The sequence below is a fragment of the Hemicordylus capensis genome, chromosome 2, assembly GCF_027244095.1.
Source record: "Hemicordylus capensis ecotype Gifberg chromosome 2, rHemCap1.1.pri, whole genome shotgun sequence".
NCBI classification, from domain to species: domain Eukaryota; kingdom Metazoa; phylum Chordata; class Lepidosauria; order Squamata; family Cordylidae; genus Hemicordylus; species Hemicordylus capensis.
In genome coordinates this window covers 387,487,064-387,512,030 of record NC_069658.1, presented here as the reverse complement: position 1 = coordinate 387,512,030, position 24,967 = coordinate 387,487,064, and the positions used below count along the sequence as shown (strand labels likewise).

At 44.1% G+C, this 24,967-nt stretch overlaps 1 protein-coding gene and 1 long non-coding RNA gene across 5 annotated transcripts in view; one reads left to right on the top strand and one right to left on the bottom strand.

The window, feature by feature from the left end:
• The first annotated feature begins 10,031 nt into the window (after nt 1-10,031).
• On the top strand, nt 10,032-24,771 carry LOC128343489 (uncharacterized). 4 transcript variants are annotated; one of them, XR_008315558.1, is made up of 5 exons: nt 10,032-10,162; nt 15,297-15,590; nt 16,086-16,228; nt 18,495-19,668; nt 24,524-24,771. It is a non-coding gene; the product is annotated as an uncharacterized LOC128343489 (long non-coding RNA). The 4 variants fall into 4 exon arrangements; XR_008315560.1 differs by having other exon boundaries at nt 10,038-10,162; nt 15,302-15,590; XR_008315561.1 differs by lacking the exon at nt 10,032-10,162 and adding an exon at nt 14,612-14,706 and having other exon boundaries at nt 15,302-15,590.
• Nucleotides 18,385-24,967, bottom strand: part of LOC128343484 (myosin-1B-like) — a 29,894-nt gene continuing 23,311 nt past the window's right edge. The window contains exons 31-40 of the mRNA XM_053292614.1: nt 24,494-24,677; nt 23,978-24,143; nt 22,578-22,702; nt 21,597-21,905; nt 21,300-21,503; nt 20,691-20,816; nt 20,432-20,602; nt 20,240-20,344; nt 19,543-19,638; nt 18,385-18,671 (exon numbers count right to left, since the gene is read on the bottom strand). Of these exons, the coding sequence (XP_053148589.1) occupies nt 18,519-18,671; nt 19,543-19,638; nt 20,240-20,344; nt 20,432-20,602; nt 20,691-20,816; nt 21,300-21,503; nt 21,597-21,905; nt 22,578-22,702; nt 23,978-24,143; nt 24,494-24,677 (1,639 nt within the window). The 3' untranslated portion in view covers nt 18,385-18,518. The remainder of the gene's footprint in view (nt 18,672-19,542; nt 19,639-20,239; nt 20,345-20,431; nt 20,603-20,690; nt 20,817-21,299; nt 21,504-21,596; nt 21,906-22,577; nt 22,703-23,977; nt 24,144-24,493; nt 24,678-24,967) is intronic.

Sequence of the window (24,967 nt, the reverse complement as noted above, 5' to 3'; positions counted from 1 at the left end):
AGAAGCAAGAGGCTTTGCAAAGGAAGAGGCAAGAATCCAAGAAGGTGGTAGGTCAAGACAAGTCAGAACTTCAAGAAAATTAGCAGGAGGAAGAGCACAGCCACAAGAATGAGTGGATGAACAGAGGCAGGAATCTGAAGGATGGCATTTTTATCAGCTGCAATTGCCAACTTCTACGTATTCTTTTAATTCCACAGCCAACTAGCTATATCTTCTACATTAAATTATTTTGCTTACTCTCCACAATTAGACAGAACTATAGCTCTACATAATTCTCAACACATTCACATATAGAATTTCAAAGTGGTTGTTGTGTATATTCCACATTAAACTTCTAGAGGGCTTCTGTTGTCTCTCTGTGTGTTAGTTCAGACCAGAGCAAGCAAGCAAGCAAGCAACACAACCAGCTAAAAATAACCAGTTACTTAAGTGCTGTGTGTAACTCCATAAATTATTGCTGTTTGGCGCCTCAGCATAACACTAACTATGGTCTTTGTAACGCAATTAACAAGTAATGCAATGCTTGCTTCCTATTTTCTTCAGCTTCTTTTTTGCTATTGCAAGTGGCCTAAGTAACCATAAGGTGGCAGCCAAACACCTTGTGGTAATACTTCACAAGAAGTCTGTTTTATAGCCATTTTCCTCATAAACATGAAGCAATATTATGTTTGTTTAACTAAGCTTTATTCAGAAAGAACTCAATTTTCCTCCCCCACCTTTTTCCTTTCTGATTCCACCCCCACACTTTCTACAGAATCCCCACTGGGATAAATTTGTAATTAACAAAACATAAAAGATTGCTAGATAGAATACAACACAGCCCTTCCCTTTAAGAGAACCAGAACTGAATTCATTTAAAATCTGGTGAAAAAATCTTGAGGTTTTTTTAGGTGGTCTCCTATCATGCACACTTCTGTTTCTTGAGGTCTCTGGCACAGGAACTGTTAGTGATTTGTTTCTGGTACAGCAAATTATCCATCACTTTCATCAGCCTCATCTGTGAGGTCAAAACTAGAGGCAAGATCAAATTCTTCTCTAGTTCCTCTCCTGAAATCAGACTCCATTGCCTCTTTTCTCATGGTACTCATGCTTGAAAGAATTGAACTCTTCAATTTCTTTCCATCACCCAATAGGACAGAATCTCCTCGGATTTAAATGATTTCAGTTACTGCTTGCCCCCTACCGAAATGTTTCAGCTGCGGCTACCCAAATCATTTTGGCGCCTCTCTAATGAGGCACCAAAACATTTACTGAGCATCCCTATTTCTGATATACATACAATTTATATTTTTGTTGCTTCTCTCTTACCCGATCATGAATCTCTGCATCCCATGGTGAGATGGCACAGAAAGCCTATCAGTTGTTGCAATTGGGTAAGTTTGGTAGTAGCTTTCCATCTTCTCAGTAGTTCAAAAGATTATTTTCCTGTAGTAGAATGAGGAGTAGTTGGATAACCAAATAGAGTTTAAGGGATTGCCTCCTTCCAGGGTTGTTGTTGCATAATAGCCAATTGTAAATTTTCTTTCACTAATCTGTTCATTCTTTCCACTAAGCCATTCCCTCCAGGATGGTACCAGGAAATAGTCCTGTGTTTCATCCCACGGTTATGCAAATATTTCTCTGTTTCAAATTAGGTAAACTGTGTCCCATTGTCAGTTCTTTAGGAAGACCTTCCCTCATAAAAACTGCAACCATGAATTAGATCACCTTGTTTGTAGTAATGTTGTCAGGCAACGAAAGCTCTGGCCACCTGGAGTGGTAATCCACCATCATTAGAACAAATCTTTATTTTGCAGGTTGGTTATCAAAAGGCCCCGTTATGTCCAGAGCTAGTTTTTCCCAGGGACCATTGGGATACTCTACTGGAGTCAAAAGTCTTCTGCAATTTGTCACATATAGCACAAGCCATACAGTGCTGTATTACATTTTCAATGTGTTTGTCCACACTTGGCCAAATAAAATGTTCTCTGATTCACCTTTTAGTCAAGCTTATGCTCAGGCCACCTTCACTGGCAATTTTAATCACTTTTGCTTGTAAGGAGGTTGGCACCACCAAACGATCTGTCCTCAGCACCAACTCATTGAGAAGGGAAGCTTACTTGCTACATGCATATGTGGTTTTTGCATGGCCATCCATTAGTTATATGGCTTAGTTATATTTAAATTCAGTAAGCACTTAATCAGCCCTGAGGGCTGATTTCCACTCAGAAGACTTGAGCACTCCATGAGTGGATGAAGCTATTTGCAAAATTACTACTCCTTCATCCTCTTCTTCTGGGATCTCCTCTTGCCTTAGAAATGGAAGTTGAGATAAACCTGGAAGATATTTCACCTGGAAATCAGTCCATAAGTCTGGCAATCAATTTGGCTATTCTTGGGGTTGCTCAACTTGATCCTCAAGTGGTAAATAAAGCAGATATAGGGTTTACGATCTGACCATAGAGTGAATTTTCTGCCCCACAAGAGACCCCAAGGCTGTTAGTCTTGGGGGACTTAACGTCCATGCTGAGGCCGCCTTGTCTGGTGCAGCTCATGACTTCATGTCCTCCATGACAACCATGGGCTTGTCTCAGCTGTTTTATGGTCCCACACATGCGGCAGGCCTTATGTTCAACTTTGTCTTTGGGTCAATGTTGAGCAGTGGTGCTATCTGGATAGTCCAGGAGGCCTTAATACCGTTGTCATGGATGGATCACTATCTGGTGAAGACTGGATTGAGGGTGGACCCAATACAACTCTGCAGGAGTGTGGGACCAGTTAGGATGGTCTGCCCTCAGAGGCTTATGGATAAACGGATTCCTGCTGGCTCTGTGGGATTTTCCTGTCATGGTGCAGACTTCTGACTCAGAAGAGTCAGAGGAGGAATGGGAGGATTCGCCTGCTAGTGAGGGCTCAGAGGCACAGCAACAGGATTTGGCAGGGAGACCAGACTCTGGAGCTGAGGAATCGGAACAGGTGTCAGGCATGAACCCTGGTCAGGAGCAGGCTGATCAGGAGGAGGCTGGGATTTCACCTGTCTTGAGAAGACGTCTGACAGCTTTTAAAAAGTCTTTAAAAACATATTTCTTCACCCAGGCTTTTAATTAATGTTGTTTTAATGGTTTTAATGCTGTTTTAAAATATTATTTTAAAATTTTAAAATTGTTGTAATGTGTGTCCCCCCCCCCATTTTTGTCTTAAAAAATGTTTTTCTTTGTTTTTATTCTGTTGTAAGCCGCCCAGAGACATAAGTTTTGGATGGTATAAAAATGTTTAAATAAATAAATAAATAAATAAATGGAAAGCTCAGTGGGAGACACGCAGGCGCAGGAGAGCACAAGAGAGGAAGCAGAAGTGCTGACTCAGGGAAGCCTGATTGGCTGCTGGTTCTCTTGAGCCATATATCAAGCAATCTGTGATTTCCACCGATGCTGTTAGCAACTTTCGCTGACCGCGGACCGTGTTCTATTTTGAATTTCTCAACTTTTCCGAGTTCCAGTTTGCCCTTGTTCTGTTCTTTCCTGCTCTGTGTTCTTGTTCCATTAATTCCTTGCTCTGGTGTCCTTTGTTCTTTTTTTATTCCTTGCTCTGTTGTGTTCTTTTCAGTTATTACTCAGTTATTGTTAGAGGGGGGTATGTAATTCAGTTCAGGGGACTTGATTCATTTACTATTTTCTTTGTAAGCCTTTTGTTTTCCATCGTGCAGCTTCGCTGCTACTTTCTGTTAACTCACAGAGGGAGTGCTGAATGGGGTTGTAAATCCTGTTGGGTTAGCCAAGCTAACAGATTTATAACATTTCTTGCTGAAAGAGTGGATGTTCCTGTTGATGCCCTGGTCTCTCTCTGGTATGAGGTGGGTCGGGTGATCAACAAGGTTGTGCCTAAGTGACCTCTCCCGACCCATTGAGTCCAAGCATCTCCCTGGCGGGTTGCAGACAATGAAGCAGGATGATAGACGGCTCAAGCATCATTGGCGGAAAACTCAGAATGAATGTGACTGAACACAGGCTAGAGCCCATATTAGGGCCTGTTCTCTGGCGGTGATGGTGGCGAAGAAATCCTAGTTTTCCGCTGCCATTGAATTTGCTCAGTGTGGTCCAGCAAAGCCTTTTTCAAGTGGTCCAGGGACTCCTATGTGAGGGCCCCAAAGATCAACAAACAGAACCCTCTGGAGCCCACTATGATCAATTTTCATTACAATCTGTGGATAAAATCACGCGTATCCATTCTGACTCTGATGGTAAGCTTTTTGCATCACCAGAACTGGATGTTACCAATGCCCCAACAGGTCTTGACATATCGGATCGTTTTCAGATTATGTTGCCTGAGGAGGTGGTCAGCCTGCTTGGAAGGCTGATGTTTACCACATATGTGCTTGACTCTTGCCCTTCATGGTTGGTGAAGGCTGCTAAGGAAGGACTGGGTCCATGAGTGGTGGGGGTGGTGAATGCCTTTCTGAAGCAGAGAGTGATGCCCCCTAGCTGAAGGAGGCAGTCATTAGGCCCCTCCTTTAAAAGCCCTCATTGGAACCAGATGATTTGAATAACTTTCGACTAGTTTCTAACCTCCTCTGGTTGGCCAAAGTGTTGTAGAGCATGGTGGTGTCTCAGCTCCAGGCAGCCCTGAATGAACTTGATTACTTAAATTCTTTCCAGTCTGGCTTCGGGACTGGATATGGGATGGAAACTTCCTTGGTTGCCCTGGTGGATGGATGACCTACGGCAGGAGATAGAGGGACTGCAAATCTGTTGATTCTAGTTGACCTCTCAGCGGTTTGCAATACCATCCACCATGGTATCCATGGGTCATCTCCATGGGTTGTCTCTCTGGATTGGGACTTGGGAACATAGTTATATGGTGGCTCTGCTCCTACCTGGTGGGTAGTACTCAGAAAGTGGTGCTGGGGGATGCCTGCTCCACCCCTTGGCCCAAAGGCCAAGGGTACCACAGGGATATATTCTCTCACCTATGCTGTTTAACATCTACATGAAGCCTCTGGGAGAAGTCATCTGTGGGTGTGGGCTGTGGTGCCATCAATATGCTGACGACGCTCAGCTCTACCTATCTTTTAAGTGAGCAGACACCAAGGAGGTAGTGGATGCTCTGAAATGGAGTTTGGAGGCGGTTCTGGACTGGATGGGGGCAAACAAGCTGAAACTTAATCCAGATGAGTTGGAAGTGCTCTGGGTTGGTAAAACTGATCATTCAATTGAGATATAGGTTCTATGATGTCAGCACGCTGTAGTCTTAAAAGCTCCTCTAAGTGGTTGTCACAATGCTATAGGTACATTCCTCACTTTGTGCTGAATAGGCATTTCATTTGCCTTCATCTGAATTTTATGTTTGAAATGTATGGCATTCCATCCGAGGAATCAGCAGCCATATCAGCATATGGATGCTCCATCATCTGTAATACTGATTCTGTGCAATTTGGGTCTAACGCAATCTATAGATCTTTCTGATGTTTCCAGCCCAATATTGAGACTCCTTTTTGTGACACATACACTTTCCCTTCTGCAATACTTCCTTTGTATTCCAGGACAGCCGTGAAGTATCCATTTGTGACAATAGGAGAATCTCCATATCCCCATTGGTAGATGTCTGAAGGCTGTAGGCACAGAACTGATATAGTAAGGAGTTTCTTGTAAAGTGGATGGGAAATGATAGTGTACAGAGAACCAGATTCAGCCATCATCTGCATTTCATGGCCATTAGGTTTAACTTGACAATGTGGAGAAGCAGGCACGGACTTTGTCACACTTAAAATGCTGTCAGGAAGCCATTCAGCTGCCTCATCCTCCTCATATGGTGAATCAGTAATGGAGTGGACAGGAGACTTGCAAACCTTAGCAACCCCCACCCCATTCCGCTTTTGCACCTGTTGCAAGTGACCTTCTGGGCAGAACAATGAGCAAAAATGGCTTTGTGGGCAGAGTCTCCACATCGCTAGCATTGGTAGCTCCTCCTCCTTTCTTGTGCTGCCACTGTCTGGGGCAATGCCATTGGGATTGGAAGGATTTAGATTGAACAGCTTAGATTTCAGGAAGTTGGTTTTGGAAAGAGAGCAATCTGGTACAGTGAAGAACACTTTTTACCCTCCTAGCCCTCACTGTCTTTATCCAAGGTAAGTTTCTGCTCCAATAGCAGTTTTTCACACAGTTTGGAGTTGTTTGTTTTCATTACCATCTGATCCCTGACCATTTCATCAGTAAAGCTGGCAAACGCAGAGGTTACATTAAGGCACGCAATACTGTGACATATTGATTGATAAATTGACCAGGCAGTTGGGATCTAGAACAGAACTTGTAACATTCAGGAATCACATTCAAAGTAGCGTTGAAATAATCATCTAAGACTCGAAGAGCAGCTTCATACGGGTTGGCATCCCCTTCCAAGTTGGTAGGAAATAGCAAATGATTATATATTATTTGACCAGTGAAGCAATATTGCCTTCCGATTTGCTGGAGTAGATCAGGGGTCTGTATAGTGAGGAGATAATTGCAGAAATAGGACTTCCATTGTTTCCAGGGAAGAACAGGTACTCCTGGGGTGGACAAGAAAAATGGTGGTGGTTGTGGGATATGAGCCATGCTGCAGTGGGCATCCAGTGAACAACAGAGTCTAGAATTGATAAGGGGGAAAAGTACCTTGAGGCTCTGATGCCAGATTTGGCTTTTTTAAAGTCAAATTTTGGGTTACGGCCCATTTGACTCACGAGTATACCCCTGAGGTTCTGGCCACCCTGCCTTGAGGGGGTGAACAGGTCAGGAAGCTGGAGAAACAAGCAGTAGGAATAATAGAATGCAGCAGCTCAGGAATGTAGGCCCAGTAATGCAATGAAATGAAAATTCAGGAACGTTCACAAGCTTTGCAGGTACACACGCATAGCTGGTTCAAAATCTCATCACCAAATGTTCTATAGCTGCTTCCTGCATAAACACAAAGCAATCTTATGTTTATTTAACTATTTTTTTTCAGAAACAATTCCATTTTTCTCCTTTCCCTCCCTTTCCCTTTCTGACTCCACCCCCACACTCTATCTACAGGATCCCCACAGGGACAAACTTCTAATTAACAAAACGTAAAAGATTGCTTGATAGAATGCACCATCCCTCAGCCAGAGGCGGATTAATGTAGTAGCAAATGTAGCATTTGCTACGGGCCCCGCATTTTTTGAGGGCCCCGCATGCCCGGCTTCCAACTGGGAATTAAAGTTAAAACTTTACTTGTTTTATTTGGTCCATGTTAGATCAAGTATCCCTTTTCTGCTAATGTGCATTTTAAGAGAAGGCCCAGCTCAGCATCTGTCCAGTGGCTGTTGCTGGTGCCTACCACATCTTTCTTTTTTGAGTGTGAGCCCTTTGGAGACAGAGAATCATCTATCCACTCTTTATTTTTCTATATAAACCACTTTGAGAATTTTGATGGGGGAAACGGTATATAAATGTTCACTGTTGTTGTAGTAAGTGTGAATTTGTGGCTTGGTCTCCCATACTCCAAAATATAGCAAATGAAAAAATTGAATTACTTTACTATGCAAGTAAATAATTTACATTTTAATATTTATGTGCATTTTTTTTTAACATTTAGGGCCCCTTTATAACATATGCTACAGGCCCCACACTAGCTTAATCCGGCCCTGCCCTCAGCCTTGTGCTGGGGGGGGGGCTCTTCGCCCCACCCCCACCTTTTCCTGCCACACACTGTAGCCCTGACTGGGCAAAAAGTGCAGAGGGGGGCGGGCATTGGCAGACTGTTGGTCCATTGCTCATCTCCAGTCTTCCCTCTAACAGGCATTCCCAGATGTTGTTGACTACAGTTCCCAGAATCCCCAGTTGCAATGACTTTGGCTTCTGGGAGTTGTAGTCCACAACAGTTGGGAATCCCTGCTCCTCTCCCCTCTCAGTTCTCCTCTGTCCAGGCCTTGGGAAGAGAGCGGGGCAGCGTCTCTCTTTCCAAAACTGGTTGGTCCTGCATGTAGAGGCCGGGTGGAGGCAGCAGGGGAGTGGCAGGGGGCAGGGCATGCTCTGCTCGGCGAGCCCGCTTGTGGCATGCAGCAGCAGAGCAACAGCAAGAGGAGCACTCTGCATGTTTGGGTGGTGGTTTGCTTTCCTGGGCTACAGCCCACTAGTGGGGAAGTGGGGTTTTTTTGAGGGATGGCTGGGGTGGGGGGAACTCAGGGAGATTAGGCAGTGCCCTCCTCCCACACAGTTGGAGAGTCCCAGGGGATCCACACTGTGGGGGTGTGTGTGTCTTGTCTGGGGTAGCCCCCCTTTTGTTCTCCTCCCAACCCAGCTGCACTCTTCCCATTGGTGCCTGGGTTATTTGTCCCCCACCCCACCCTAGCATGTTTACTTGGCCACTGGCTACTTCATGGGGGGTGCATCTAGAGCCAGTGGGTGGTGGCTGCCACTGCAACTGGAGACCTTTGCTTTGAAGCTTGCAAAGATGCTTTGGAAAGGGTCCCCCCCCCCCGCTTTGGACCCAGCACTATCTGTAACGGCCAACTGGCTTTCAGGTTTTAGAATTTACATGGGGGTGGTCCTCCAAATCCAGCTGGCCAGGGGCTTGGGCCTGATGAAATACATTTACATTATCCACCACGTGTTCATGAACGTTGTGGGCAAGCCCTGATCCCACTATCTATTATATTAATTATCATAGACGTGCCTCTGTGGGGATGCATCCCAGCAACCCAGAGGATTGGCTGGGCGGTGGAGGTGCCAGATTGGCTGAGCAGCAGTTGGCCATGTAGGGAAGTGGCCACTTGGGTAGGGAAGAAAAGGAAGGAAAGCGGGCAAGTGGAGAGGGGAACTGAAGGGACTGGGGCAGTAGGGAGTGGGGAAGCTGAGGGGAGAGAAAGGAGTGGAGCCTGGCTGGGCAGAGACAAACAGCTGGGCTGGCCACTATGGAAGATGCTCTCTAGAGGGAGGGCCGTGCAGGAAGGAGCCGGCCGAACACTTGGCCGCCTGACACCAGGGACTGGAGGAAGGAGGCGGCGGCAACGGCCAGCAGGGAAAACACAAGCAGGCTAAAAAGCGGAGGCAGGGGGAGCACGAATGAGAGAGAGAGAAAGAGAGAGAGAGAGAAAGAGGGGGAAATGGAGGAGGGAGCAAGCTGGGGCAGAAGGCTTGGAGGGGAAGGGAATGGGGCAGAGGGCTTGGCGGGAGGGGAATAGGGCAGAAGGTGGGGGAAGTGTACTGCCGCACAGATGCTCTGTGCGGGATCAGCTAGTGATGAGAATTTCAGGTTGAGGGCTGCGTTAGACCCTCCCCTCCCCTGGGACACCCTACTCAATGAGCTGTGGCTCCTCATTATGTTCCCTTCATGTCCAGTGAATGGTGATAGGGTCTGCCCTATCTATAGTGGTCACCTGCTGTCTAAGCCTTCCAGCTCTCCAAATGCTCCTGGATCAGGCCAGCTGTTGGTTCAACCCCACCGAGTATACAACAGCGGGGGGCACTGTTCCAGGAAGCCGTGCCAGTTCCAGCATACATGAGGGCTCTGCAGGGCCAAACATCCCAGCTCCACCTGCAGTAGAGCAAGGGCTGGGGCACCAGCACCAGGGACCTGCAATCCAATTAGCAGAAAGGCTCACCACCACCACCACCGCCTGGAAAAGGGTTCCAGTGCAATCAGTCTTAGGGTCCTCTCTGGTCTCCTGGTCGATTATCCCAATTGACAGGCCACCAGTTATTTGTTAATATGTTTTGGGGAGGGCTTTAAGATACCTTCATCTTCCCTCTGGGAGATGTATCATGCCCCCAACTTACATTCTATTGTGGGAATGGAGGATATGGTGAGGAGCAGGGGCGTAACTAGGCAGGGGGAGGCAGTCTTCTTGGGGCCCCACTGCCTTGAGGGGCCCCCCAGAGACACCTCACATGACTCCCCATTGCCCCCTGCCCAGCCCCAAGACCCTTCAGCCACTTGCCCTGTTTGCCCTCTCTCCTGCTTGTCGTCCTGGTCGGAAATCAAAGCAGCAGGCAAGCTGCTTTTCTCCCCGCCTCTCAGCTGATTGGTGGGTGGGCGGGGCTTCCAGGGAGGCCTCCCTGTAGGCCTCAGTGAAGCCTGAATTCCAATAGGCTGGCAAGCCCCATGAAGAAGGCTTGCAGTCAGAGTGGCCACTACAGCTCTCTGCAGCAGACCCTCTTCCCAGGCCAGACAGCTCAGCCTTTGCCAGGTAGAATATGAATTCCTTTTTGTGGTTACACTACCCCCACCCCCTATATAGGGATCTGCTTGCCATAGGGCTTTGATGGAGGCGGGGGGGGAGACTGAGAAGTCTCTGAATATTTAATTTAAAACTGATTGGAAAATTTGCTGGCTTAAAAAAAACCCTCTAAAAAGTCCTATAAGTGGCTTGTTTCATGGCAGGAAATTACAAAAACTTCTGGAACAAATTTATGTAATTAATTAATTCATTCATAAATACACTTATGTTCAAGTTGTTTTGCAACCCAGGTCTGAGTGAGAACTGAGACATGAGTGAGAACTGTGATGCATGTGTTGTGCTTTTATATTTTTTTCCCTTAGGGTAAATCTGGCCAACATGTGAATGCAGCACCTCCATTCCAGAGGAGATGTGTGTTAAAGGGCTTTAAAAGCCTGGTGTGAAAAGACTCCTGCAATCAAACTTTACTGAATTGGTTCAGAATTCTGAGAAAACAAATATAGGCTCACCCTGCATGGTTGAAAGTCTCCTTTGCTAATCTGCAGCAAGGGGCCCATTTTAATAATTAGTGTTTCTAGTGTCTTCTCATTTGCTCAATTTTGTACATCTGTTTTTTGTATGTTTTGAGTGAGGACAGAAATGTGAGAATAAAAGTCCCCTGCTAACTGGGCAAAGAGGCATCTTTTTCTCTTTGTAAACCGCCCTGAGCCATTTTTGGAAGTGCGGTATAGAAATTGAATTTTTTATTATTATTATTATTTAAAAAATTTTGGCGGGGGGGCCCATTTAAGAATCTTGTCTCAGGGCCCACTCCAACCTAGTTACGCTCCTGGTGAGGAGGAAGATTGCCAAGGAGGTGGCTGCCGGTAGGGTGCTGGGTCCTTTTGACTCATCTCCTCTTCTGCACCTGTGCATTTCCCCCAGGGGGTTGTGCCAAAAGACACTGGGCAAATTTTGCCTGGTTCATGTGGTGTGCATTGTGCAGGCATGTGGTCCTGGGGCCCTTTTTGTGGATTGCAATTCCACAAAGCACTCTTTAGACAACTTCCTCTTCATAGGTCCTCACACCAGCAGCAGTTGGCACTGGCTGTTGGACCAGTTTTTTCCCCCTGTTGACTAAGGAATTGGGGTTTCCCCTGGCTGATGGTAAGAGAGGGGGAACCTCTACCCAACTGACCTTCTTGGGCATTGAGCTGGACACTGTCAGTGGGTACAGCTGCCTCCCTGAGGATAAATTGAGAGCCCTCTGAGACCTTGTTGGGGTATCGGGGTTGGCTAAGAAAACCACCCTCCGGGAAATTCAAGTAGTTCTGGAATATCTCAACTTTGCATGCCGGGTAGTAGCTCCAGGGCAGGCATTTCTGAGGCGACTCTGCGACACCACATTCAGTATTCGAGAGCCGCGTCACAGGTTGCATGGCAATGAGGACATGTGGGCCAACCTAGTGGTATGTGACTCCTTTGTGAGGGAATTTAATGGTGTGTCATTCTGGCGATCAGAGCAGCTCCTCTAGACTGAGCTACAGGTACATTCCAAAGCATCAGAAAGGTTTGGTTTCAGAGTTTATTTCAGGGATTGCTGGTGCTCTTCATGGTGATCTGCCCCATGGGTGGTTGAGGGGGTTATGAGAGATCTCACATTCTTGAGTAATCCCTTGAGGGACTTTGTGTTGACTTCCTTAGATGTCTGAAAATATGGGTGCTAAGAGGAACTTGCCTATTCGTCATCCACAGAGCAGGATGAAGTACTGTTCCCCCAGAGGAGATCTCTTCTCCAATCTGCTCCAATCTGGAGCTGTTTCCTGGAGTTATTTCCAATAGTAGTGGCCATTCACTTGTGGGTGGAGGAGTTTTGCAACTCCACCACCATTCAATTCAGTCCAGGTGGTGAACTCACAGACCTCCCGTTCTCCGGGGGTCATGGGGCTCTTGTGTGTGTTCATTCTTTATTGGCCCATCACATGCCTGGGCTCCAGAATGACATCGCCAGCGCCCTACCTCATTTCCAGGTAGGGAGTTAGCTCCAAAGGTCTTGTTGGAGCCAGAAGGCCCTCTGGAGGTTTGGCGACTAGAAGCCCACAGAGCTATTGATGTGTCCCTGGCTCCAAGTACCAGGGCTAGTTATGCCAGTAAGGTAGCCTCTTTCAGTATGTTCAGACAGCTGCTGGGTCTGCAGGAACTCTGGCCTATTCCCATTGACCATCTGATGCATTACCTGGTGCACTTGTGATCCTTGGGGCAGGTGGTCCCTACACTGGCTGGCTATTCAGCTGCCATGTCCTTTGAATCTCAGGCTCGGGGTGGGGTGGGGTGAGGGACTACTCCAGGGGTTGTAGGACACATCACATGCTTGAGGGGTGGACCAGAGAGTACCACCAGTTCCCAAACAGAGGTGGCCGATTACCCTTGAGCTGCTGGAGGCCCTCCTGGGATTTTTGCCCTCCTCATGCACCTCCTCTTTGGGGGCCGTCCTTTTTCAAGCAGCAGTGACTGTCATTTGGGGGAGGGGGCTATTAGGCCCACAGAGGTACTGCTATGCAACGGTCGCTCTTCTTGTTATTGGTGCCTGCAACTCAGGGACTTTTCCTTTTCAGACGAGGGGGTGACATTAATATTAAAGAAGTCCAAAACTGACCAGAGGGGCAGGGGCCAGAGTATTTGCCTGTCTTCTTCCGGGAATAGCTCCATCTGCTCAGTTCAGGCACTGCATGTGTATCTGGCGTTATATCCTGCTAGTAGGGGATGCCTATTCATGAGTTCTGACAGCTTGCCATTGACTCAGTACCAGCTGAGTCGTGCTTTTGAGATTGGGTGAGCCTGCCCACCTCCTGGGTCTGCACTCCTTCCAGATTGGAGCAGCTTCGGCAGCCCACCAGCTGGGTTTTACTGATGGGGAAATTAAGTGCATTGGACAGTGTAAACCCAAGGTTTTCGTGTGATATGTTCGTTAATTGGCATTAGCTTTATCCCATGCTTTTTGCAGGGTATTCACTTTTCTTGCTTTTCTTGGCAAGTGCCGGTGGAGTGGCAGCTCCGGTGAGCGTATTGATCTGCAGCCATTCTATTGTGTTCTGGGCCTACACCAGAGAGATGAGCCAGCACCTCCCAGATTGGTATCCAACTCAGTTTGGGGAGCAAGCCAGAGTTTGCTGGTTGGGTATTCTGGGGATGCTGTGGAGCCAGTTGCTGCTGGCATTTGGGGAGTTTGTATCATTTAGTGTCCCTCACAGGGTTTGGATTTTTCATTTGAGGGAAATGATTTGGCCAAGCAAACTGGCCTTTCATTGATTCAGAAAACCATGGTGGATTTTGCCACTTTCCGTGATTGGATTCCTGGGGTGGTCAAATTTGGGGCAGATTTGCTGCAGTGTACAGTTTGGAGACTTGCAAGGGGGTGGAGAGAGTAAGGAGACAGATTAATGTGCCCATGGGACGGCATATGGTAGACCACTGGGGTGGCTTCTTCCCACAACTGGGGATTGTGCACTTCTACCCTTACCTCTTCCAGCTAGATGGGGTCCATTTGTCCGTGAAGGGTTGTGACCTGTATTTGGCCAACCTGCATCAGGGGCTTGATTAATATCTGGAGCGGGGGTGAGGCCAATCTAGGCTGACCTCCCCCTGTGGCAGGTGTAATGCGGACTGGGTGGATGTTTAGAAGGGTAGGTATCGATGAGCAACCTTGGGCATTTTGAAAGGGTGGAGTGCTCCATCGGTCCTTAGAGGCTTTGTGGCTCAGGGGCTATGATTGGCCATTTCACCTACTTCAGGGCTCCACAGACCTTAAAAGCTGCAGGGCTGGAGTGGGGGGGGGCGCGTTTAAAGCTCTAGAAGTTGCCCTGACTTTCTGGGTTGGCAAGGAAGCAGGCTTGCACTGCTTCTACCTTTGAGCCAGGGTTTGTTGCCTATAGGCGGCTCAGGGAAAAACATTAAAGTCTGACCCCCACAGCCTTGGTAGGCCCGCAATGCAGCAGGTGGAGTCTTCCACATCCAGTTCGCTAAGTGGTTATCAAATAAAGTTGTGGCCCTTTCTATCCAAGTGTGTGTGTGTGATTTCCTTGTGGCTGGGGTGTGTGGGGGCAATGCAACAAAACCTTGTATATGTAATCAGATAGCCTTCTCTTCTTGTATCCTATCATATAGATTGTGTGTGTGTGTGTGTATGTGTGTATAAACAGACACATATATAATTACTAATAAGTTGTGCCTTATTGTCGTTGTGTTAGCCCCATTGCTACACTTTGCATTCCAGTAACCGTTGCTGCAGGCCGCTGTACATACCAAGGTTTGCAACTTTATTTTTCTGTCAGGGCATTTTCTGCTACTACATTTATTTTGGGAAACACTGCACCTGCTGAGTTTTTCTCTGTAAGCCGCTAGGCATTTTGAAATGCTGGTGAGGAGCTGCACATGATGGACAGGCGGGCGCATTCCAAGGCAGTTAGTTAAAGGCAGTTAGGAGAGTCAGCGTGATTAAAGTCTGAGTAGTTAGAATAGGGTGAGAAAGAAAGAGAGAGTGCTAATGGAAATACAGGCTTTAGTTGTCTCACAATGTATGATTGGTTATTATTAACATATTATAGGGGCTATTCACAAATAAGATATGTGTTTATTGTTCATTTCTTCAAAAATTGTTTGCAAGTTATTTGATAAGTGCAGTCCCTGCCACTTCCATGTGTCTGAAGTAAAATATCTCCCTGAACCCCTTGTGAATCTTAATACATACGAGTTATTATAGTCATAAGGCCTCTGTCAAAAACCTTACGGATATCATTTTGGGCAGACACACACTACACAATTATATACATTTTATCCCAACTTAACTGACATGGCTATCCACACTCCAAAGAATCTTGGAACTGTTGTATATAAAAGTGCAAAATATTGTATATATCTGTAAGTGTTAGATGCCAATAATTCCATCAGAGATTCCTCTACAGAGACTACAGTTCCCAAGAAAATGAAAATGATTTAGTAAACTTGGATATTTTCCAGTAAAAATTCACTTAATATTTTCTGGATATAATGTTTGCCTTTCTTTTAACAAATGCTTAAGTCTGAATTTTCTGTGCTTATTATAATGTTTGTTTCAGGGAGATTTCATTTATGAGGAATTATCTAGATGTTTCTTGCTTTGAAATAGATCAGGTGGCATCCACAGTTCGGACAAAATATGCCAAAGAATACTTCTGTGACAAAAAGAACCAAGAAGGCCTGTCTGAAAAGGGGCTAATGTTCTAGAATGAAGCTAACGGGCAAATGCCTGTCATAAATGATTAAAACTGGATGATTGGCTAACTTGAGAAGAGATCTCCTCTGAGGGAACAGTACTTCATCCTGCTCTGTGGATGACGAATAGGCAAGTCCCTCTTAGCACCCATATTTTCAGACATCTAAGGAAGTCAACACAAAGTCCCTCAAGGGATTACTCAAGTATGTGAGTAGCATCCTCCTTTTAACATTTCTTTGTTGACTGTGATTCCTCTGCTTGTGTGGCAGGAGTGCACAACTTCAGCTCTCCAGCTGTTGTTGGTCTACCATCATCCCCAGACAGAGTGGCCAATAGAGAGCCCTGGTGAGAGGGAATAATTTAATCCCACCCCACCACCCCAGTAAACCAATATTCTATTTATTGGTTCTGCCCCGTACTTAATTAAACCCAAGTATCCTGGTTGCAACTAATAGCTTTTGAATTAGTTATTACTGTTCTGTCTAATCCAGGGGGCTCAAGGTGAACTATGTATTTAAAACTGAACCACATATTATAATATAATATCTAAAAGTGAAACTTATTAAAATAGACAAAAACCACAATACTCTGTAAGGTTAATCATCCATACTGACACTGATAAATGACACAAAAAAGTTGTGACTGGCATATTTACTGTTATATTTATTCTTAATTTTCCTTTTAAAATATTTTTGCCTACAGCTGCCTGTTGTATAGACTCTGAAGTAACAGGCTTAGGAGAATTTGAACCAAGTGCCACTAAGACCTGAGAATGGAAGTTCTCAAGATTACAAGTTCTGTTGTCTCCACTAGTGAAGGTTCGAAGACTCAACCATTCCTTTGGGGTAAGTGTTAGATTATTTTTTGTGCCCCTTAATTTTTTTCAGGCCAGTTTTCTAATGAATCTGACCACCTAGACTTTTTGCTAGCAAAACAGGAAAAACAAAAACAAAAACCTACCACTGAACTTTACTCTTTGAGAGTAATGAATCTTCCTAATTGCCCAGATAATTTGCACACCAGGATGTATGGTGTTAATGTGGAAACTCTCCAAGTATTTGGGGAACCATCTTACAAACTGATCAAGAGTTTATGGCAAAGAAGTGGAACAGTTTTCTTTTCCTGGGGGTTAAGCCTTTAATAAGTCTGCTGTAAATGGAGTCTGCAAAACTACAGGGGTAAAGCAGACGTTCCACTAGGTAGTCGTAAAGCCCGGGACGGCTTAGAGAGGTTTAAAAGAATAACTTTTCCCTCTCCTTTTTGCTAATACCAAAACTTGGCTTTGCTTTTTGAATGATGTACTGGCAAAGATCTCTTTATTTCTGGCACATTTGTTTAGTATCAATGTGATATTACTGGATTCTTCAACCACCACCACCTTACATAATTTAACATCAGATGGTTGCATTTACCTTTCGGTGATTCATTGTTTTAATCCAATGTGAAGGTTAGTTTAATTGATTGGTTCCTTAGTTGACTGATTAGTTGGTATATATTGATTCATTGTTTGTAAAAGATTAATGCATTTATTAGATATATTGATGTTTTATATATTTGGGGACATGGAGAGTACGATTCAAAAGTATGCTCTGTCCTGACTGCAAAGAAGAGGCAGGGGCAGGGGGATCCTGCTGTAGTCAGTCAAGGTAACAGGTTGGTCAGACTAGAGTTGCAAGACTTCAGATAGCTCAAACATGTCTTGGAGCTCAACTCAGCTCTTATGTAATTCAGAGTAAGGCTACCCTTCTCAGGCTCCACCCCCTTACTAAGGAGTGAAGAACTTTAAAAGGGTAGACCACTGGCCTGGAGCTAGCACTTCATCACTTCTCTGTTAATTCCTGCTTGGAATGTTGCCTGTGGTGGCAATCAGACATTGGGGAGCAGGATGCCTGTGGTGGAGCTGATCTCTCAGACTTAAGGAGTGCTGCTGCTGGGGGTCCCATTTCAGGGGTTTCTGACTCAAAGGGCTCCTGGCTGATAGGCTCTGGCTCAGTGCTGGATTCAGGTCCCATACCTACACAGCTAGTGTTACTGGCCTTTCTGATCAGGGTAGCTCCTCCTCCTTTGTGTCTGAGTCCTGGCTGCCACTTGAGGCCAAACATTGTAGATCTGCCTCTAAAGACAGCAATGAGTCTAGTTCAGTACTTGAAGACCTAAAATACGTTTTGTCTAAGACCAAGAACAATAGCTTCACTATACTGTTTAACAAGACTTTCTGATCGAAAACGAGAATGAAGATTGAGCGCAGAATTAATTGGAGTTAAAATTATTGATTATGACTAAGTGCAAAATAACCGAAGGATAACAATTGGATATGGATCTCTTCTTGAACTTTAAAAAAATATATTTAAAAAGTGGTGTAGTTGCTCCTTAGAAGCAGCCTCCACATGGAGATTCTGTCTTAAGTTAATGAGAGTTACATTGGAAGAGGGTCTTTCTAATACAAAAAGCCTTCTGCCCCAAACTGCCAACAATCTATGTCTCCTTTAAAAGAATATCTCTGATTTAACATCCATGATTGTATTATTGTAACATCTACTATGGGTCATCCTTTCCTATGGAAGAAAATTAGAAAATTTCATAGAGGACAGGACTATTAATGGCTATGAGTCATGAGAGTGAAATGAAAACTCCAGGTTTAGAGCCAGAGGTTCTCAAACAGCAGGGAAGAGCTATTGCCTTCATGCCTGCTTGTGGGCTTCCAAGGAGCCATTGCTGGCCACTCTAGGAAGCAGGATGCAGGAGCAAGGCTCTTCTTATGTACTTTTGATGATCTGAAAACCCTCTTTAGTATATTAAGCTTATATTTATTGATGTAGTATTTGGGCCATGAGTTATAAAAGAAATGAATATACAGGAAGTGTACCTATTACATTCATAAATATTTGCAATGCTCCCTTTTTTGTATCCATCAGTTTGTAGACTGAATTGCCATCACGTATAAAGAACAGTTAAAGAAAACATGCGGAGGGGGTCAGGGTTTACAAAAAGAGTACACATGTTTATGTATGCAAAGGTTTCTACAGTCTTTATTTCTAGACACTGAAGAAGAATAAACAATAATTACAAACCAAAGTGACAGAGAACTTCACATTTTGTGCATTTCTTCAGTCATCTTGAAACATCCAAGCAAGCTCATTCTTCACTTTTGACCGGCTTTCCAGCATCACGGGACTTCACCCGCAGTTTGTTGACCTGTGACTCTGCCATGTCAGCCCGCTCTTCAGCCTCTTCCAGCTCATGCTGAATCTTGCGGAACTTGGAAAGGTTCACATTGGATAGTTCCTCCTGAGAATGGAAAGAGAATTGTGAAAATCACAGTATAAAAAAGTTCTCCATTGGTTTTGTTTGGAATGCAACAAGTTCATAGGATTCAAGGTAGTAAGCTGAATAAAGATTTTGAATCTTAAGCAATATGTACAGGTGTTAATTTTGCCTGTAGCTACATTTGCAGTCGTCTGATCCACTGAAGAGCCATGCTTCTGAAGTATTTTAATTCATACATATTCATAATTCATTTATTTAATTCATACATATTCATAATTCATATATGATTCAGTAATGAGATTGGGCAGGTTTTAACTGAAATACCCCACTGTAAGTGCTTCTTAAAGGAACACAAGTTTAAGTGCTTCTTAAAGGAACACAAAGGCATGAAAGGAGTCCATGAGGTACTTGAGGAACATCGGAACATGAGATTCAATATTAGGAAGAGGTTTTTTTAAAGTCCAGAGCAAAACACCTTTATTGTGTAATCAAAAATAGATTACTTATTGCAATAGAAGAAGGGAAATTATAGCACAGTTACGTTCCCACGTCTTATCCTAATTATTTATAAGGGCGAAACCTTTTTTTCTGTCAGGGCTTCTGTGCCTTTTGTTATCTCTATTCTTCCATGCTAGGAAAATGCCCATTCCACTTTGGCAACTCATGGCTTTTCTGATGGATGGATAATATCCATCCAAGAATGCAGAAGTGCTGCATTCATGATTCAATTAATCGTTCGACTTTGAACATCTCATTTTATTCTCTCTGTCCTCATTCATAGCACCACATATGCTATCCATATTCAGGGCTTTAGCTCACAGGCATATCAACCAAATCACGCCGAAATGTAACTACTGCCTCGCCTCCCATGTAAATTCAGTGGAATACTTACCGCTTCTTCAGATTGTCTCTTGTATGCCTTCACTTTCATCTGCAGTTTGTCCACCAGATCCTGAAGTCTCAAGACATTTTTCCGATCTTCCTCAGACTGAACAAAGTTTGGACAATAGGGAAGAAGGTAAGTTTATATTATTTAAAGCCTTTTCCTAAGGCTGACTTTCCTCAATAACATATAGTTTTTTTAAAAAATGAAAAGTGAATGAAGCAAAATTATAGAATAGGGACTAGGAAAACATATGGATTATGGTGATTAAGAGCTTGATTAGAGGAAATGATGAATAACCATTTTTGTTTGGGTGAGGGACTGTGCATTGGAATAGTTTTGGTTGGGCAGAATTGGAACGATTATGGTGCAGGAATGAGGGTGGTGTTCTATGTTGCATTGCAAAGAGATGCTATTGTGGGTGGCTGTGATGGTTGGTTGGTCACATTGTAACGAGGGGAAAGGAACAAAATAAATGGATGTGTTAGGGTTTATAAACTTAGAAGTATAAGTCTTCAGGACTTATTGTTATGGAAATTAACCCTCAGGAAATGGTAGGCTGTAAATATACACATACGTATATAACCAGCACAATTATTTCAAGGATATTTTCTATTTTTATAGTATTATAGTTCCTACTATGACTGATCAATAATTTCTTTAGAATTTATTTCACAGTATCACAGGCAATGTTTGCCACCCTCACCTGATAGGTCAGCTCCTTTACTCTTCTCTCATATTTGCGCACACCCTTGACAGCATCAGCACTGCGCTTCTGCTCATTCTCAACTTCAGCTTCCAACTCACGCACCTGAGGAAACAAAGGGAGAATCAGTGTTCAAGTCTACCTTTTATTTTTAAAAAGGATAAGGACTACCCATATACTAAAGATACAGACTCTGTGCTCCAGTTTTTGGAGTTGCTTCTTTCCACCCTTCATTGCCAGCTGTTCTGCCTCATCAAGACGGTGCTGCAGATCCTTCACTGTCTGCTCCAGATTCTTCTTCATCCTCTCTAGGTGGGCACTGGTGTCCTGTTCCTTCTTAAGTTCCTCTGCCATCATGGCTGCCTATTGATTTTAAAAAATCCAGTTCAAGGAACCAGTCATGCCAGATATACACAGATCATAGTTGAAAAGGATATTTGAACCAGCTTACATCAGTTATCGCCTTTTTGGCTTTGTCGTCTGCATTGCGTGCTTCCTGAATAGTTTCTTCCACTTCGCTCTGGATTTGGGAAATGTCTGTCTCCAGCTTCTTCTTGGTATTGATCAAACTGGTGTTCTGTTTGGAGGGAAAGGATTTCAAGTTTTTCAGTTTAGCTTAAATATAAAATGATTACCTAAACTGTCAAATCTGATTAAGCAAGATAGATTTTTTAAAAATGAAATATATAGAAGACAATAGCAACTACTTAGAAGTAAGCTTGTCAATTGAAATGAATAAAGCTCTGCCCCAAATATTTTCTTAGGATTCTTCATCTAGTCTTACTTATAAGCTCCCTTCAGAGTTTGAAAGGAGACTAAAAACCATAGCATACATATCTGAATCTAATAATATAGAAATAACCATCATCGTTATCTACACACATATTAAGCAAATGTTGTTCATTAGCTTTCTTTCAAGCAAAATCACAATTGGTCAAATATTGTCAAAACAGAAAAGAGAATATTCATCAAGGTCAAATTTTGTTCTCTAGAACAGTGCCTATATATGGGTTACCCCTTTCTACTGACAGTGTAAACCCATTGCATATTAGGAGCTGACCTGTGTGTGGAGGAGTTGCACACGTTCACTGGCATCCAGAAGCTCTTGTTCAGCCACTTTCCTGCCCCTCTCTGTCTGTTCCAGTGCTGCCCGGAGTTCCTCAATTTCAGCCTGCATCAGATTAGCTCTGCGCTCAGCCATGGCCACCTGCTCCTTCAGGTCATCCTGGCTCCTCAAAGCATCATCCAAATGTAGTTGTGTATCCTATTAAAAAAAAAATTGTGAGACACAAAATCCTTGACACCATTACAATTTCAATGTTTCTCTACCAATTGCTTGAAAAATTCCTGGACATACCTTGAGCTGTCCTTGTGTGTTCCTGAGGTTCTTTTGTGCCTCAGCAGCTTGGCGGTTAGCATGGCTCAGCTGGATTTCCATTTCATTCAGATCTCCTTCCATCTTCTTCTTTACCCTCAAGGCATCATTTCTGCTCCTGACTTCAGCATCCAATGTGCTCTGCATAGACTCCACTACTCTCAGGTGATTCCTCTTCAGCTGATCAATTTCCTCATCTTTCTCTGCAATTCTTCTGTCAATGTCAGACTTCACCTGGTTGAGCTCAAGTTGAATGCGAAGGATTTTGCCTTCTTCATGTTCTAGTGAAGCCTTAAGGAAAGCCATTTATATCATCTGTTAATAATGGACTAAAATTGGCAGCCATCTTTCCATTAGGTTAAATGTATTTGGTATTATCCTTGATATTGAATGTGCTGTACATTCTTTCCTCCAGCAATCAACACAGTAGCCTTATGTTAATCACATTTTTGTTCATATTCTTTCAGCTTGCTTTTAAAAATTATTTCAGAGTGCTTTAAACTATTACAGACTGGTAGTGAGGTTGGAATGGGCCCAGGTAGTGAATATGGGCCCCTGCTCTCACAAGACCTTCTACCTTCTCCTCCTCCGCCTACCTCCTGATGTCTTTGCTACATAAGAACTATAAGGAGATGGTGAAAAACAAAACATTCTTGGCATGCCCCTTCTGTCACTTCTATGCAAATAATATCACAGAACAATTTGTTATGGGGTGGCTAACAAATAAACTTGTTTACTACTACTACTACTACGACGACGACGACGATGGTGATTATCACACACTCCCCATGTACAAGAATCAAGAGTGAGCTGTTGCCCAGCCACCGGACCCCATCTCAGGGGCACAGGGGCACTGTCCCCACCTTGTTCAATTATAGTTACCCCCCTGGTTACAGAACAAGAGGAAGGATTTCCCTGATGGTTGTTTTTGTTGTTGTTGCTGAAGAGCAATGATATGTTTACCTCAGCTTCCTCTAGAGAAGCCTGGAGTTCAGATTTCTCTTGCTCAACCTGCTTCTTCACTTTCTCCAGTTCATGCATAGCCTTTCCTCCCTCAGCAAGCTGCTCCGTGAGGTCAGAAATCTCCTCTGTTGATTTTCAAAGAAAGATGCCAGACAAATAAAGAGAAAAAAAATATAATCTTAACATGAATGTAAATTTAAAAAATGCAAAATGGGTTTGGGATGGGGAAACAAGTGTTTTGTTGATTCACTCATGCTCTTCTCTGTGGGATGGATTAGCTACTACTGTATTTACCTGAATCCAAGAATAGGTTTTTTCTACGTTCCTTGATGCTAGAAATTAGGGTGTTGTCTTAAATTCCGAGTCCTCTTCCATTCAGGTAAGGATGTGCATGTGCTGCGGTGAGGGGAGCAAGGAGCGGGATCTTTTTTTTAAAAAGGAGAGCAGGTCCTTACATGCTCTCTGCTGCCACATGCAGCTTCCTGCTGTGGTGGCACTTGGCCCAAGAACCCGCGTACGGCACCAGAACACCATGCTAACCTTGCAGATGGTGCCCGTGCATGCATCAGTGCCATGTGCATACTGGCACCGCACATGGATTCTTGGGCCAAGCGCCCCCGCCGCAGGAAGCTGCATGTGGCAGTGGAGAACAGGTAAGGACCTGCTCTCCTTTTTAAAAAAAGATCCTTTTAAAAGATTCCGCTCTCCTCCCCATGGTGCTGAACCAGTTTGGATCTCATCTGAACCAGTTTGGCACTGAACCTGTGCATGAACCTCTGAAGCTGCATGCAGCAGCGGAGAGCAGGTAAGGACATCCTCTCCTTTTAGAAAAGATCCCACTCCCCGTTCAGCTCCTGTGGCGCCGAGTTGTTTCAGACCGCATGCAAACTAGGTTGACACTGAACCTGTTCATGGACCTGCTCTCCTTAAAAAAAAAAAAAAAAAAAAATCCCACTCCCCTCCCCATGGTGTGGATCCAGTCCATGAATGCACAGCTCTACCTCAAAATACGGTATTGTATTTTACCAAGAATCATATAGATACCCACAGTCTTTGTTTACCTAAGTATAGATCTCAAAATTGGGGAGGACAACAGTAAGAGGATATTTCATTCAACTGGTCCCCTGGGAACAGGCCTGTAACCAGCCTCAAAAATAAATTTGGGGCGGGGTTTGCAGAAGTCAGGGGAGGCAGGTTATAAAATGTTCAGTGAAAACAGTCAGTGAGGTTGGGGAGGAAAGAGAATTTTTTGGTATGGCAGGTACACACCATGCCACCTACGGGCCTGCTTGGGAACAAGGTATGATCACATATTTGCTTCAGCAATAGCTGGTGGCTTCTCAGTGTTGTCCATATAGTGTTATAAACCTACTTGTTAGAAGAAAAAATAATGGTCTTACGTTGAAGATTCTTGTTCTCACGCTTCAGGGTTTCCAGCTGATCCAATGATTCCTCATAAGCATTCTTCATCTTAAAGAGTTCTGTGCTTAGAGAACGAGATTCCTTCTGAGAAGCTTCCAGTTCAGACTGAGCTTCTTCAAATTTCTGTTTCCATTCTGCCAGAACCTGCAAAACACAACCAATAACAAACAATGAGTTCATTGGACTTGAGACTTCTGTGCAATTTGCTCAAAGTTTTTTATTGTTGCCAAAAAAACCCTGCTAACTTGGCAAAGAGGCACCTTTTAATGTGGTGATTCTCCTTATTGAGCAGGGGGAGAGTAACTGGCCCTATCCACCCCCAGCACAGTACTTCCAGTGACTGTTGCTGGTGTGTATCTTATGTTTCTTTTAGATTGTGAGCCCTTTGGGGACAGGGATCCATCTTATTTATTTATTATTTCTCTGTGTAAACCGCCATGAGCCATTTTTGGAAGGGTGTTATAGAAATCGAAGATATAATAATAATAAAATACCTTATCAAAATTTTTCTGTTTCTTATCTAGAGCTGCACAAGCTGCATTGGATCTTTCCACATCAATCATCAGGTCTTCAACTTCATTCTGCAATCTTTGCTTTGTCTTCTCAAGAGAAGCACATTTAGAATTAACTGCTTCTACATGTTCTTCAGCATCCTGCAGACGCTGGGCAAGCTTTTTCCTGAAAGAATAAACATATTGGTGGCATGTATCTACTTTGGAAACCTGGAGTGAAAAGGGGGCCCACCATTAAACATGTCTTATTTTCTCTTTCAGTTGTTATAGTGTCAATTTTTATTCATGGCTGATATCCAGACTAGCATTGCACTGATGCAACAGTTGGCTTACATTCAGACTGCATTCACACATAATGCAGAACCGCAGGTCCAACGGATGCACAGTTTTGCTCCCTATCCCAACCCCATCCCTACTGTCCAAATTTCGATGTAATGGAGAGCAGGCTTTCTGAAG